This window comes from Suricata suricatta, chromosome 4 (genome assembly GCF_006229205.1).
Source record: "Suricata suricatta isolate VVHF042 chromosome 4, meerkat_22Aug2017_6uvM2_HiC, whole genome shotgun sequence".
NCBI lineage: Eukaryota > Metazoa > Chordata > Mammalia > Carnivora > Herpestidae > Suricata > Suricata suricatta.
Genome location: NC_043703.1, coordinates 105774828 through 105791652, shown reverse-complemented (window position 1 = coordinate 105791652; position 16825 = coordinate 105774828). Strand labels below are relative to the sequence as shown.

Genomic DNA, 16825 nt, shown 5'->3' with positions numbered 1-16825 from the left:
CAAGGGAAAAGCAGAGAATCCATGAAAAGATTTAAATAATTACTGCTGGAAGTGATTATACTGTAAGTGTAAATTCAAAGGATTTTAGTCTTGGCTGGAGAAAAAGAAAGTAAATCTTTCATATATTCTGATTTATCCAGGATGAAAATTAGTCATATTGTAAAGGGATAAAATGTTCTGCAATCCTTAGAAGAAATGGAAATAATCTGTAAGAAAGAAAAATTTCAGCCTTTTTTACTATAAGCAGGAAAAACTATACTAAATATCACTCTAGAACCATGTTTTTAGTGACCTTTTTAAGACCTTTTCAAGATGAATTTTTAAAAATACAATGAAAGGTAAAAGTATCAATTGTTAGTAGGTAAAAATATATTACTGCCTAAAGCAAACCCAAGACTGGATATAACACAGATCAAAAATTTTTTATTATTCAGTTTAATTAAAGTTGTAAAAAAATTAGCCTTTTGCTTGTTCTCATATTTATGTGTTATCACTCAGTATCTGAGGATTCCAAATCAATTCCAAATCTCTAACTTTAAAAAGCATTAATGATCCGTACTGTAGTAAACAGTGTATTCTATAGTTCATCAATCTTACTCTTTCAATAAACAAAGAATTTTAAGTAAGATGAAAATGATAGCAGTCTCCATAATCTTAAAATCTAGGTGAAACAAGTATCTTCATGGTCTAAGAACTCATAAAATGTAACCAGGTCACTAGACCAACATACTAGTGTACAACTTTAATAATTTCTAGCAGCAAAACACCGGGAATAGCCATTAACAACTGTGTTCATTGGATTGTAGATTAGTTTCCTTGTAGGAAGTAATTTTTAAAAAGTAAAGTATAGTTCAATTGCAGGCAAACATGTAAGGTATCAAAGATCTTGTTTATCGCCACCTTTCACAGTGGAATCAGGTGCAACTGGAACCTTATTAGTTTCAACAAAAACAGATTCAAAGGCAGCTTCTTGTTCATCCAAAGAATCACCACCCGTGGCTCCTTTAATTTGTGTTGTGTTGGTAAAAGATTGTTGCTGCTTGGAAATTTTACTGGATTCCACTGCTTTTCTACCTCTTCTTTTACCAAGAATTTTGACATAATTAGCAGGTATAAGTCCTGTTGTTTGACCATCAAGACTAGCCAGAAGCCAACCACGCACTTTGGGTTGCTGTTCTGATGGAAGAAAAGACAGCCTTGTAATTATAACACATTTTGGAGTCCAACAGAATATTAATAATAAAATATTAAGTAAAATCCGTGTTACACTTACACAATAAGATACATAAGCAAATATATATATATATATATATATATATTCAAAATCAAATGAGGAGTAGGCTTAACAGTTCTAGAGTCCCTTCTTATAATTTATAATTTATTTTATACTTACTATATTTTCAACTTTGAAGAACATGAAGTTTATTATTAGTTGGTCCATTCATAGAGTAAGGAGATTCAGTTCTCCCAAAAGCTAAAACTAACATCATGGTCTTTCATATTTTAAATTGAAATTTAAGAAATGAATTTCCCAGTCCTTCTCAATAGAGGTTACAAGGAAGTACAGAAACTACATACCTTTATACAAGCCAAATTTCTTTACATAACTTTTAGCCAAAGTATAAAATTCATTCTATGTGACTATGATGAATAATTCTGAAGATACTAAATGCTAACTTTAATACAAGATGGGCAAAAATAAAACCTCAGTTATCTCTAGTCACATGACAAAAAAGTAAGGCAATACTCTAAGCTTAAAGTAGGAAAGATTTACTTAATATATTCAATTTTGTATTTTGGTATTTTAAAGATTACTCATATCTTTAAAAAGCTGTTTATCTGTTAAGAGTTTTATTTAGTTCAACACTATAAGTTAGGCACAATATAACATTTTTATGTTTAATACTCTACAATAGAGAAAAATTAATAGAACACTTAAAATCAACCATGCCTGTGACTGATTTTGTTCTAAATGCTCAAATGTACTTTGGGCAATGTAGGAAAACAAAGAAGCAAAGCTAAAGTGTTAAGAGGGGTCATTAGTGGAAGAATAATATGAGAAATGTAACTGATCTTCTTTATACTTTAGTTAGATTAAATAAAACTAATTACTTGCATTGGTCCTAGCTTTAACAATAAATCTTAAAAAGAAATCCATCTTTTGTAATCCAGAGTAGGAAAGTATTATTTTCACTAGAAGAAAAATATGAATTTAATACTTCCAAGCCTAGGTTTTCTGTATGAGGGATGAGGCAGAGATCTAGCAAATTTGATCTAAAATTTTCTTTTTTTTTTTTAAATGTTTTATTTATTTTTGATACAGAGAGAGAAGAAGACACAGAACCGGAAACAGGCTCCAGGCTCTGAGCTAGCCGTCAGCACAGAGCCTGATGCGTGGCTCGAACCCACGAACGTGAGATCTGACCTGAGCCGAAGCCGGAGACTTAACCGACTGAGCCACCCAGGCGCCCCTGATCTAAAATTTTCAATTATTTATATAATAAACAAATTATATGAACATTGAAGGTATTTTTTTCTTTATATAAAGAATGACTAGAACTAATTAAAGGCTCAAGTTTCCATTAATAGATCACATGGAAAACAGTCAAAGAGGTTACAAGTAGTTTCTGAAGTCAGGCAAACCTAGATTCACAGTCCAGCTCCATCACATCTTAGCATTGTGATCCCATTTAGTCATTCTGAGTCTCAGTTTTCTCATAAGTAAAACAAGGTCAGGATAATAATAGTATCTACATCATAGCATTTTTATAAGAGTTAAATGAAAGATATAAAGTATACTGCCTTATACTATATGGGTAGCTGTTACTATCGTCACTAGTATTTTTACCATTTTAACAAAATGCTACTTTTTCTAACAAACCTGAATCCCCACAAACATACAAAAATCTTTTTTTTTTTTTTTTTTTTTTTGCAAATCCATAGAAATTCTGATCATCATTACTAAGGAAAGCTAAGGGAAAAGGCTATTTTGCCTGAAGCCATTAAAAACTATTAGTGACCTGGTCCAAAAACGAACCTGTGGTGTGTATAAATTTCTTGCTGGGGTTCTTTAATATTTCATAACAGTAATTCCTAAAATATTCATGTTGGAGTTTTTGAAGTAAACACTATTTAAATAAAAAAGAAAGCACTACCAATCTGAGCAATTAAGACTGATAGGAATACTTACGTGACGTGAGAATTTCTTTTGGGTTGTTAGATTGTTACATGTAGTGTTAACCTCATGTTTTTGTGTGGGGATTAACGGAGTTTGGAGTCCAAGTTTTGAGTTTATAAGTGATTATACAATCAAAAGCTTTCCTTATCTCAGTGAAATACCATTGGACCAACCCTGTGGGGCATTTTTCTTCCACATTCTCAGATCTGGAAGTTCTAAACTGACACAAAAGAGAAATCCTAGCAACTACTTCTGAGTTAACTAACAATGACCCAGATCTTTTATTGCAGTTTTTAATATTACATTTACAGAGTCAAAAAATTCATGGGTAATTCCAATTTATTCATGTTTTGTTACCTTTGAGAGCTAAGTTTAGCATATCACCAGCACGGAAAGAAATTTCTTCTTCAGATACAGCAGCAAAATCATATTCTGCTCTAGCAACTACATGGTCATCCTCACCACTTGCCCAGTTGGTGTTATCTACAAACCAAATAAAGAATTAAGAATTAAAGTTAGGGTTAGTGTTCACTGGCTATGGTGTAAACTGTATAAAACTATTTGCCAAGAGAAAAGCACCACTCTCCGCCAAAGTAAATTCTATAATTAACACTATGTAAAATCCAACAGTATGTTCACTAGGATATTTATTATGAACTTTCTCCTTTTTTTCAAGGTCAAAATTACAATTACCTGTATATTGTCTTATCCAGTTCCCTGCCAATAACTTTTAGAAAGATAAGGGAATTATGTCCTATGCATCTTTGTATCCTCTACAGCATCAAGATCAATACCCTGTAAACAATAGTCAGGCAATGTGTACTGTTATATTAAACAAACAATAAATAAATCAATGAGCCTGTTTTAGCTACATATTCATTTTCAATTTCTTAACTGAAAATATAACTGAATCAAAATATTAAATCCAAATGAACATAAAAAACATTAATTTAAAAATCTATTCTTGAAATTCAAGATTGTTATGTGGTTTTTGAACCTATTCTATTACTCTTACCTGTGACTTCATCATTATGGGTAGACAGCAGTTTCCAGATGAGGTAAGGACCACCAAGAATAACAGCAAAGAACAAGAATATTGGCCAAGATTTGGCTGAGTTAGCTGCTCTGTCCTCGGCACCAAGACAGGCCACAGTTCCTTCACTTTCTGCCCACAGGTCCTCATTCTCAGAGCCTCTTCTTAAACCTATCATCCACTGTAACCGTCTGTAAAGATACCTTATAGTCCTAACTAATGCAAAAGCTGAAAAAACCTTTGTGAAATGTATTTTTAATCGGGAAAAGTGATTTGCTACATCCAATACAGCCCTGAAACTGTTATAGACGGCTGAAAAGGTAGCATCCATCATCATACTGACAGAGGCAAATGCATGTACAATACTTTCAATGGACTGAAATGCACCTCTACTGCTTTCTTCAGCTTGCTGAACAAATCTACTGGGTGGCAGATCATCCACACGGAGGCGGTTATAGCCCAACCCATTATATCCATAACTATAAGGGCTATAGCTTCCATAAAATGAATTTCCATAAGCACCATATCCTGAAGAAAATGAACTATAAGCAGGTCTGAAAGTATTCACATTGCTGCTTCCTGTCTGCTGTGATGGCCTTGGAAGAATAGGTGGGGGCACTCTGGTAAGTGTTGGTTGTCCAGGTCTTGTCAATAAATTAGGACCCAAATCAGCAGATCTAAAAAAAAAAGAAGATTCAAAATAGTAACTTAAGCACATAATAAATTCAATTCAAAGTAACTATTAAACACATCTTACTTTTAAAAATTTGTTTATTTATTTTTGAGACAGAGCACAAGTAGGAGAGGGGTAGAGACAGAGGGAGACATAGAATCGGAAGTAGGCTCCAGGCTCTGAACTATCAGCACAGAAACCCACGAACCAAACCATGAGATCATGACCTGAGCCGAAGTTGGATGCTTAACGTACTGAGCTACCCAGGCGCCCCTTAAATACCTCTTACATACCTAGTGTTAATGGCAGATCTACTGAAGATATGGTAAGAATAAGGATTAGTCTCTAATATTCACATGCTTAGAATCTCAGTGTTAAAACGAACAAGATAAAATAGCTGACTAAACTGTTATTTTTTTGTTTAGTTATGTAAACAAGCGCCTGAGTGTTCAGGGGAGAGGGGGTAAAGAGAGTCTCAAGCAGGCTCTCTGGGGGCCCAGATGTAGGACTGGATCTCACAATCTCAGCTGAAATCAAGAAATCAAGAGTCAGAAACTAAACCAACTGAGCCACTTACGTGGCCATATTAGATCTTTTAAAGATTTTACTGAATAATGGTTTTTAAAAAACAACTTTATTGAGTTTCCATAATGTTTTATAGTTTCCTTGTGGCAGGTTTTCTTTAAATTTATTCCTGTACATTTGATATCTTTTGATGCTACTGTAAATAGTGTCTTCTAAAATTTCACTTTGATACTGTTATGAAGAAATAATAGATTTTTAAAAATATGGCCCTTGTATCCAACAATCTTGTTTTTCATTCTTTTGGATTTTCGATTAAGGATTTGCAGTTATATTGTACCTGAATAATGATAGGTTTATTTCTTCTTTTTCAATTTTTATAGTTTTGATTATTAAGGAAGGTATTGCACGTAGGACACGTTGTAGAATCTTGAATAGAAGTGATTAACAGGCATTCTTGTCTCATTCCTGATCTCAAAGGGAAAGTTCTCAGTATGTCACCATTATTATATTTACTATAGAGTTACTGTAAATTTAGTAGCTTGTTTTCTATTTCTATTTGCTAAGAGTTTTTACCATGAAAAAACACTTTTTATCAAATGATTTCTCAACATCTATCAAGATGATTATGATTTTGATTACAAATTCAATTTCTTTAGTATCATGCTACTTAAAATATGGTTTGTGACCCAGTGCTAATTTCTGAGTCATGCGTACCAAACTATAATGAGAGAAGTACAACAATGAGACTGTTTAAGCAATTTGACTTTGCTATATTTTTACTGTATTTTATAAAGTTATTAGCTCTCAGCATAAATATTTTGAGAAGCACTGCTTTATAATCATAGGACTGTTCAACTTCTCTATTAAAATTTTTTTTAATGTTTATTTTTGAAAGAGAGGGAAACACAGAATCTGAAGCAGGCTCCAGGTTCTGAGCTGTCAGCACAGAGCCTGACATGGGGCTTGAACCCATGAATTGTGAGATCATGACCTAAGCTGGTAGGACACTTAACCGACTGAACCACCCAGATGCCCCTGATCTTCTCTATTTTTATTTTTTTAATGTTTATTATTTTTGAAAGAGACAGAGTGTGAGTGGGGGAGGGGCAGAGAGAAGGAGACACAGAATCAGAGGTAGGCTCCAGGCTCCAAACCGTCAGCACAGAAACTGACCTGGGGCTTGAACCCACAAACCCTCAGATCATGACCTGAGCCACAATCAGACGCTTAACTGACTGAGCCACCCAGGCATCCCTCATCTTCTCTACCTTTAAATTATACCTTGGTTAATCCTCTAAATCTCTTCCCTTCCTTTCTACATTTCCTGCCCTATTGTCTCTTTGTGCAAAACTATGTTGGCATTTTTTCCCTAACTCTCCTTCAGGTCACTGCCCAGTCCATCACAAAATAAGTATCTTGGACCATAAGGTGAATCAACGAATTCTTAATGCCAATTGAACTAAATAGTATGCTTAGTATTAACGGTGCTTTACATTCTGGCCGTAATTTCATTATCTTGTTGTGTGTTGCTAACTCATAGTTTGAAAAACAGCAGCCACAGTCTTGGTAGCTACAGAACACACTTTAGAACATTGCTCTAAGTTGCTAATTATCTCTGTAGCAGTGTCTAAAGTGTTGTTAAACCCAATGAGCTCCTAATTTTGGTTGCTGTATTTTTGTTCTACATATTCCTTTTCCTTTTGATAGTTTCCAATTATCTGCCAAAATTCCTTATGTTTTCTTCTAATGCCTTCAACATATTAAACATTGTTAATTTAAGTTAAAATCTCTTCAGTAACTCCAATTTCTAGAACCTCTTTGAATCTCTTTTCTCAACTGTTGTTTCATTTAGTTTTAATTTATGTTATCTAATATCCTTCTGGGTCCAGCTATTTGATTTTGCTCATGCATGAGACAAACATGAAGAATTGTAGCAAGAATTTGAGACTTTGGATGATGCTCTCTTCCTACAGATGTATTTCATTCTGGATACGATTTTCTGAACTATCCTCTAGTTTGCTTCAGGCAAACTAGCCTGCTGAAGCTATTCTCAATCCATGATTGTCCTTAATCTAATTTCAGGGATTGAGATGATCTGAAGCTGGGCTTATGTTCCTGTAAGAGCATGTCTGCTTCTTTTATATTCTCATATCTAGATAGATGTATCTTTTCAGGGTCATAACACAAGGTATGGGTAATTTATCAGCACCTTGTCTCGGAGGACTACTAGAATCTAACCATGCTCCAAGAGTCTGTCAAAAGTGCTCTCCAATTAGCTTCCCATCATCTGAACTGCTTCTTTTGTAATCAGCAGCAGCTTCTATGAGAATCTACTTTCACCTTTGTGGATTTCCATCTTTCTCTAGATCTGGGCTCCATAAATCTTTATCTTATTTATTCTATAATGCATTCAAGCAGATGTTTTAATATTCTGCTTAGCTTTTCTATTTGTCCTTTATAGGGTTTTTTTGTTTTTTGCTTATTCTGCCCACAATTCTTTGTCCATTATTGTACAGTATCCTACATTTGTATACATGTCTGCCACTTCTACAAGGTGAGCTCCTCACAGGTACAGGAGGTTTCCTTGCTTTTCCATCACCTACTATAGGGCTTAGCTTATAATAGGTACTGATGTAAACACGATGCTGAAGTCTCTTTTTAGTGAATATTTAAAAAGACACAGACTATTAATACAGATTACTTTTTCTTTATATATCCTTCCTTTTAGTGAATATTTAAAAATACAGACTATTAATAGATTATTTTTTCTTTATATATCTTTTTGTTTTATAAATTTTAATGAATATGTTAGTTTAAAAATTATAAGGAATTAAATGTAAATATTTAATAAAAAAAGTTTCTTCTTACTCTTCTCTGGTTTTAATGCTATTTCTGGCATATACAAGTACATCCAGTGTCCACATTCAGTCTGGCTTTCTGTTACAACCAGCAAAATAAGAACTAAACACACCTACGACTTAGAATAACAAAAGATGTATAGTCTGTGCTGAATGTGCCAAAAGTCTCCCCAACCCAACTTTTTATTTTGAAAAATTTCAACCAGAAAAAAGGTTAAAAGTACAATGAATACCCACATTCCTTCTATACAGATTAACAGCTACTATTGTTTTGCCACATTAACTTACTTTCACTGTCTAGTCTTTTAAAATTTTTTGAACAGTTTGAAATTAACTCGTAGATTTGAAACATTACTCCTAAATACCTCAGCATGTATCTCCTAAGAGCAAAGATATTTCATACAAAACATAATACCACTTTTATATCTCTAAAAATTAACAATTCCATGTCATTATCCAATTAATATTCAACACATGTCCATTACCCTCAAGTGTCTTTAAACAGTTTTATTGAGATACCAGAGGTGTGCAACTATCAACCTATGCAATTTCAAAACATTTTTATCATCCCAGGAAGAAATCCCACATTCATTAGTAGTTATTACCCATTTCCTAATCTATTCCCTATCCTAGGTAATGACTAATCTAATTTCTGTCCCTATAGGTTTGTCAATTCTGGTTATCTCATATATAGTTAGTTCTTTTATTTGCAAAAGTTATACTGTATAAAATTGCTATGAATATCAAATTCAAAAATATACAATCATTGCTCCTTACTTAGAGGCTGTTTTACAATAGCGAAATCACCAACAAAAATATGAAAAATGTGGCATCCATTTGATTGTTAAAAGGACACCTGGTTAAAGCTGAAAGATAAAACAAGAAGCCAGCGCGTTGCTTTGTTCAACCTCAGCACATCTCATCTGAGATGACTCAGAGCTTTTGCCACTCTATTCATGTTTGTGAATGATCATGAAAGTGCCATGAGCATTGATTTTGAGATTCAATAAATTTTAGTAAGAGAATTTGCAAATATGGTATCTGCAAATAATGAGAATCTACTGTAAATGAGTCATACAATATATGATATTTTGTGACTGGCTACTTTTACTTAACATAATGTTTTGAAGTTTCATCCATATTGTAGCATTTATTAGTACTTCATTCCTGTTTACTGCTGAGTTATATTTATCCATGCATCAGCTGATGGACATTTAGTGTTGTTTCCACTTTTTGGCTATAAAAAATTTTTTTTAATGTTTTTATTTATTTTTGAGAGAGAGAGAGAGAGAGAGACAGACAGACAGACAGATAGTGTGAGCTGGGGAAGGTCAGAGAGAGAGAGGGAGACACAGAATCTGAATACAGGCTCCAAGCTCTAAGCTTGCAGTCAGCACAGAGCCTGATGTGGGGCTCGAACCCACGAACCATGAGATCATGACCTGAGCCGAAGTCAGATGCTTAACCAACTGAGCCACCCAGACGCCCCTCCACCTTTTGGCTTTTATGACTAATGTTACCATAAACATTTATGTACAAGGTTTTGTGTGGACCTATGTTTTCATATCTCTTGGGTATATGTACCTAGGCATGGAATTGTTGGATCATACAGTAACTATGCTTACCTTCTATGGCCCTGCCAGATTGTTTTCCAAAGCAACTGTACCATTTTATATTCCTACCAGCAGTGCATGAGTGTTCCAATTTCTCCATATCTTTGCCAATACTTGTTATTATTTATCTTTTTCATATAGCCAACCTAGGGGTTATGAAGTGGTATGTCACTGTGGTTTTGTTTTAGATTTCCCTGACAGTTAATGATGTTGAGTATCTTTTCATGTGCTTATTTGCCAGTTTTAGATCTCTGGAGAAATGTCTATTCAGATATTTTGCCCATTTGAAAAAGAAGGGTACTTGCGTTTTTATCATTGAGTTGTAAGTGTCAAATGTCTTTTAGGTTGTTGTGGGCTTTTTGAACAAAAATTCAATTAAGGTTCACACACTGCATTTGGTTAGTTGTGTCCTCATTTCTTCTAAATTAGAATCATCCCATTTTTTAAAATGCCCTTGACTTTTTGAAGGGCCCAGCCAGTTTTCTTCTAGGATGTCTTACATTCTGGATCTGTTTTCCCAAAATGTTGTTTAAATATATCTCTATCCCCTACAATTCCAAATTAAACATTGCATCTAAAGGTTTAATTAGAATCACGTTAATTTTTGGCAAGAGTAATTCATGGGATATGTTTACTTCATATTATATTACATCACAAAAAGTAGAACTAAACTTTAAAAAGGGTCAGCTGACTAACAGTGAAGTATTTCCTGGTTTTCATAAGGTAGCAATAACAGGTAAAACAAAGAGAACAAGTAGGCACATCTAGATTTACAGAACAGAAATGAAACAGATATGTAAAATGACTGGAGTGGTGAAGCTAGGGGCCTACTCACTTCTAGGTCTGAAATCAGGCAATAACAACCAGGACTTAGACTTCTAGGAAGTAACAAGAACTAACAGTGCTCCATTCTAATGGAATTATTCACTGCTTGAAGCTGTAGGCTGGGATGCACCACTTTGGCTTCTAAAAAGAGATTATGAAACTCCCCGACAAGTTTGAGATTTTTAGAAAGTTACAGAACTAAGAAGGGTTGGACTCTGACAAGGCCTCAAGCCCAGGGAATGAAACAAGTTAACTACTGACTCAGTTACTTAATCTTGATATCCTTAATCTAAACCACCATTTTTACACCTGATTCTTACATGGGAGGATGCATGCTGGAGGAGCAGGGAGAGGCAAAAAGAAACCTACTAGACAGAGAGAGATAAATGTAAAAGGGGAAGGAAACAGAACTCAAAAATGCTTATTCAAAACAAACATATCAAAAATTCATACACAAGAAGAAGAAATAAACACTAAGAAACCAAAGTAACAAAAATCGACAATTAGGATGAAAATTCATTCAAGGAAAAATAAATTTTATATACCAGCTCAAAAAGGACTGCAAGTATGTTTAAAATAGACATCAATGAAGCAATGATATCTGTGAAATAAAAACTGAAATGAAATAAAAACATGTAAATATGAAAACTCCATTACATATCTTAGACATGATACTCACAGACACAGGGATTATCTTGCAACTATAAGGAAAGAAGGAAATTAGTTGTAGACGAAGGAACACAGTGAAAATATAGATAGAACTTGGGGAATTCCACTTCAAGTAATGGCATTCTAGGTAATCAGACTAATCCTCCCACTAAAAAAAACTGGAAAAGGTAAAAACATACAACAGTACCTGATAAAACATGAGAGAACAAGGCATAGAGGAATTATGAAGTCAATATCCAGGAGAAAGAGAAAACTCAAGAGTCCATTTTGAGATGTTTCTCCAGGGACAAGGGTCAATTTTGGAAGAGATGGCTGACAGGATGAGAAGCTGAGCAGCTTTCAATAGACACCTTGTGCTAAGGAGACAAAAACTATAGAGCTCAAAACCCCTAAACAGGAGGGCCACAGTAAAACTCCACACTTTAGACTGGGACCTTAAAGGGCCACATGCTAGGAACAAGGGTGAAATGCTGTATAGGAAATAGGCGAGTCCTCGTAGGCACTAAAACCACAGCTTCAAACTGGTTCAATTCTTGATAGACTGCCAGTGGCATAAGATGCCTGTCAAAAGTCAAACTCTCAAGAGGAAGATAGCATCCTAGGCCTCAAATTGCCTTAAATTATTTACAAACAATGTCCAGTTCTCATTAAAAAATAATTGGGCCTATATGAAGACTAAACTACATGTTAAAAAAAATAGAACATTAGATAATTCAAAGAGATCCATAGGTGTACAAGATAATGGAGTTACTAGGCACAGACTTTAAACAACTAAGACCAAAATATTCAAGGAGAAAAGACAAGATTGAGATTTTTCAGCAGAGAATAAAGTATAAATAGGGCCAAAGAGAAATTCTAAAACTAAAAATTAAAATAACTGAAACTATGAACTTAATGACTGGTTCAATGCCAGATGAGACATTTTGAAAGAAAAACATCAATAAGCTAGAAGAGAATTTCGAAGAAAATACCCAGAATGTAGTATGAGTAACAAAAGGATTTATATTTATATATATATATGTAAAAGAGGATAAGGCCTGGGCTGTACAGTGAAAGACAGAGCATGTATGCTGTTGGAGTCAAAGGGGTGAAAAGATGATGGACAGAAGCAATATCTGAAGAGATAATGGGTGAGATTTTTCTGAAATTAATGAAAGATATCAAGTCATATTCAAGTGTCTTTATGAATCCCACCCTAAATAACACAAACAAAAATGTTTACACTGAGGCCCAACAAAGTATAATGGCCCCAAACCAAAAACAAAGAGAAAAATCTTTAAAGCACTGTAAGAAAAAAGAGATTCCTTTCAAAGAAGAAAGACAAATACAGAAATGGCCCAAACTCTCAGAGAGCTTACAAAAATAAAAAATAAAAAAAGGAAGCCAGGAAAAACATAGTTCCCTAATGACAATGTTGAGTTAGAGGATCTATAGACTTTTTGTCAAGGAAATAAGAAATGTGTTTATAGTCCAAAGCTCAGTAAATCAGATAATGTTACTTGTAGTGGAAACTATTCCTAGGAGTCCCTCAGAAGAGGAAATGGGAAAGAATATTGCTTGAACAACAGAGATATAATTAGTGAAAAATTTACTGGATTAAAAGAAAGATTGAACCTTTACAGTGAATATTGTAAGTGAGCAGGAACACTGTAGATACTGAGCGGGAGGAAAAAATACACATATCTGTATATTCATACTTGAACAGAGCATAATAAAGTTGCAGAGGACCAAGGTATTAGATAAAATCTTAAAGGTGACTAAGGAAAAAATACCTATAAAAGTCTACCTATAAAGGAATAAGAATAAGACTCAATAGGAAAATTTCTGTAGCTATGCAACCTGGATATAAAAAAGGGTAGTACAAAGAAAGAAAATTACAGGCTAATTTGACCTAGAAATATATATGCAAAGATCTTAAAATATTAGAACAGAATTCAGCATTGTATTTTACAAATAATCATAATTAAGCAGTTCATCCAGAAATTTAAGGATACTCAAAACATTAAAAAGTTAATTGATGTATACAAACCACATTTCAAAGTTTAAAAAATACATACGATTATCTCATTAAATGCATAAAAGTCATTCATTAACTGTAATACTCCTTCAAAATAAAAATCTGAGCAAGGAGATGGAAGTTCAAAAGGAGAACTGTCAAAACCAAAAAGCAACCATCATACTTAACATTATGAGACCTGAGAAACATTCCAAGGAAAGTCAAAAGCAAAACAAGATTGTTGGTTATCTATGCTGGCTTATTTGTAAATGATAGGATTGTCAACATGGAACACAAGAGAATTTCAACCAGACCATGAGAACAAATTAAAAGTCTGGATCATGCTGGATTATAAAAGATGGAAAAGTACTTCATGGAGACAGTCATAAAACATTATTTAAGGCAAAAAGGTCCAAATTCTCATAAAATATAAAGTTTCAATAAAAATCACAGTAACTCTTTTTATAAACGTTAAATGTAACAAAGGCAATTTTGAAGAACAGCAACGTGTGGAGGTTACTGACATACCAGATATCAAAACTTATTAAAAAGTGTGGTGCTAGCATTAGAAAGACCAATAGAATATACCAGAAAGTCCCCCAAACAGAATCACACATTTAGGAAAACAATGTGATATAGATGACATTATAAACTAGTGTGGAATATATAAATTAATGGTACCGGGACAGTTGTCCACATGGAAAACAACTAGATTCTCTATTTCACATTGATTTTGTACAACAGTCAGCTCCAGGTGGATTAAAGATACAAATGTGAAATGCAGAACATTTAAAAAAACATTTAGAGGGGTGCGTGGGTGGCTCAATCAGTTAAGAGTCAGACTCCTGATTTGTCAGGATCTTGTGATCTGTGAAATCCACGCCCCCACCTTTCATAAGCCCTCCCCCAGGGCTCTGAGTTGACAGTGCAGAGCCTGCGTGAGATTCTGTCTCTTGTCTTACTCCCTCTCAAAATAATTCAACTTAAAAAAATAAGTAAAGAAAATAGAGAAAAAAAGTTTTGATCTGAGACAGAGTTTCTTAACCAAGACACAAAAAACACGAATAAAATATGACAATTTTCGCTATACTGAAATTAAAAGGTATTTGTACAAAAATGAACATGAACATAAATAAAGCAAAAAGACAAGCCACAGCCTGAAAGACATTAAAAACAAACAAAATACAATTAGTATGAATAAAGGACTCTTAACAAGTTAAGAAGAAAACATACAGTCAATTAAAAAGTGAGCCAAAGGTATCAACAGAAAAATCTAAAATGGCTAATTAACTTTCAAAAAGACAATCTTATCAGAGAAGTGCAAATTAAAGATGAAAATATTTCACATCCATTAGATTGACAAATACACAACTAAAAAATAACATGATCAAGTGTGAGAAAGAATGTAGAAACAGAATACTCTACTAGTGAAAATGTAAAAACTGGTATAAAACCCCTTTGGGGACCAACTTGGCAATAGTTAATACGTAAAGATAGGCATACCCTCTAACAAGCAATTCTATTCCCACTAACATCATTAGAAAGCCTCTTGGAAATGTGGACAAGGAGAAAGGCACAAGAATGGTCACTGCAGCAGTTTTAATACATAACTAATACTTTAATACCTACCACAGAATAGTTTGTTCTTAATAGAACATTCTACAGCAATTAAAATGGACTACAGCTATATGTATGAACAAGATAAATCTCAAAATCAATAATATTTAAGGGGAAAATTTTGCAAAATAATACAGTTTGAAAATATTTATTTAAAGTTTAAAAACATACTGAACACTGTACACACACACACACACATATATATGTAACACAAACCTAGGTACTAAAGTATCAAATAAAGTATAAAAACACAATCGGGCACACTAAACACCAAATAGGGACAGTAGTTGAAGCAGGAAAGAAGAATGGGAGGCTTAACCATTTCTATGATTTTTATTTTTTAAAATATATGAAAAAAATATGAGGCAAATCTGGAAAAATGATAACATTTCTTAAAGCTAGGAGTGAATACACAAGTATTCACTATCTTTCTACTGGCCTCTACGTGTTTAAAATTCACAATGAAAAAAGTGGTTAATTTTACATAAACAGAACTCTAACAAGATGCCAAGTATAAAAACTCTATCTTCCAAACAGCTGTCCAAACTTTTTTTTAAAAGTCAGGTGACTTATTAAAAAAGGTAACAGAAAAGTGTCACCCCGGCTTAACAGTATAATTAAGGCTTATTACTTGTTATGTATCTATCATTATTAAATTAAGTGGCTAATACGTTCAAGCGTCGTAACGTTTAAGTGAGGATTACACGATTTTAGAACACAGTAGAAATATATCCCAGTATACTGGGGATTTTTAGGTGTTAGGTACGCCTACTGTATGACAGGTATTGACATTCGCAAGTCATCCCCTAAACCTAAATCCAGAGCCACCCAACACGAAACAAACAAGGCTGTGAACCTCTTCTTTCATTCTATTTTAACCTTTTATCCATTTAACACTGATTAAAAGCAAATACAAAACACACAGGCCTTAGAAAAATGACACACTATTTTGCACACAAAGGCCATCTACATAGGTCTTGGATTTAGAACTCCGCTTGAAAGTTGCTTCTCCAAATCTTTATCCAAAACGTTGAGTTATGCTAGAAAACAACGCAACGTGTGTAGTCTTGGGTTCCAGTTGCGTAAAAGCGACCTTTTGGGCTTTCACCAACTTCTGGAGAGGCTGTTAAAAGCTGTGGAGAGACTTTGTTCCCTGTCGAGCCGGGGCTGGGCAAGTGCCAGCCACTCTCATCTGTGGAAGACCGAAAGTCTAACGCTTTAAAGGGGATCTAGCAGTTTTGTCACGGCGTCCCGCTAACAGGAAGGGGCATGAAGCCGCCCCCTTGCTTCCAAGCACCGGGACCCAGTGAGGCGCCCTGTGGCTCCCTGGAGAGTATCCCTACCAAAAGCCGTCAAGTTAGAAACAGCTGTTTGACATTGAAATTCACCACATAGACGCCCAGTCCCCACCTTGGTACCTTCAACGTTGGGGTCTGGTTGGGGGGGGAGGGGATATCTCAGCCCAACAACGGCATCAACCGTCTCCTGCCAAGTTCCCGCTCCAGCCCACCACACCCGCGGCGTGAAGAATCCCACACTCACTGGAAAGTGGGGCCGGGTCCTGGTCCTGGCCCGGCCCCCGGAATTCGCCGGGTCTCCCAGGGCTTCGGGGGAGGCGGCGGCTGGGAAGCCATCTCCTCCGCCTCCGCTCGACTCCTAGTCGGCGCTGGGACGCTCCAGTCCCCGGTACTCTATCACCTCGCGCGCCAGGCGCAACGGGCAGAATACCGAGCCCTCCACCCCGCCCACTCCTGCAGTCCGGACGTCGCTTGCAGTGCTTTGCTAGCTGGGGCCTGAGGATAGGACAATGCCGCTAATACTCAGGGGTGGGAAACAGT

The 16825-nt window shown here is 35.0% G+C and overlaps 1 protein-coding gene across 1 annotated transcript; it reads right to left on the bottom strand.

Annotated features, from left to right (window-relative positions):
• Positions 1-401: 401 nt before the first annotated feature.
• On the bottom strand, positions 402-16666 carry PEX13 (peroxisomal biogenesis factor 13). The gene is made up of 4 exons (XM_029937431.1): positions 16530-16666; positions 4194-4888; positions 3536-3661; positions 402-1176 (listed from the first exon to the last, which is right to left on the bottom strand). The coding sequence occupies exons 1-4, from the start codon at positions 16619-16621 to the stop codon at positions 878-880; spliced, it is 1212 nt and encodes a 403-aa protein (XP_029793291.1). The 5' UTR covers positions 16622-16666; the 3' UTR covers positions 402-877.
• Between the last annotated feature and the right edge of the window lie 159 nt (positions 16667-16825).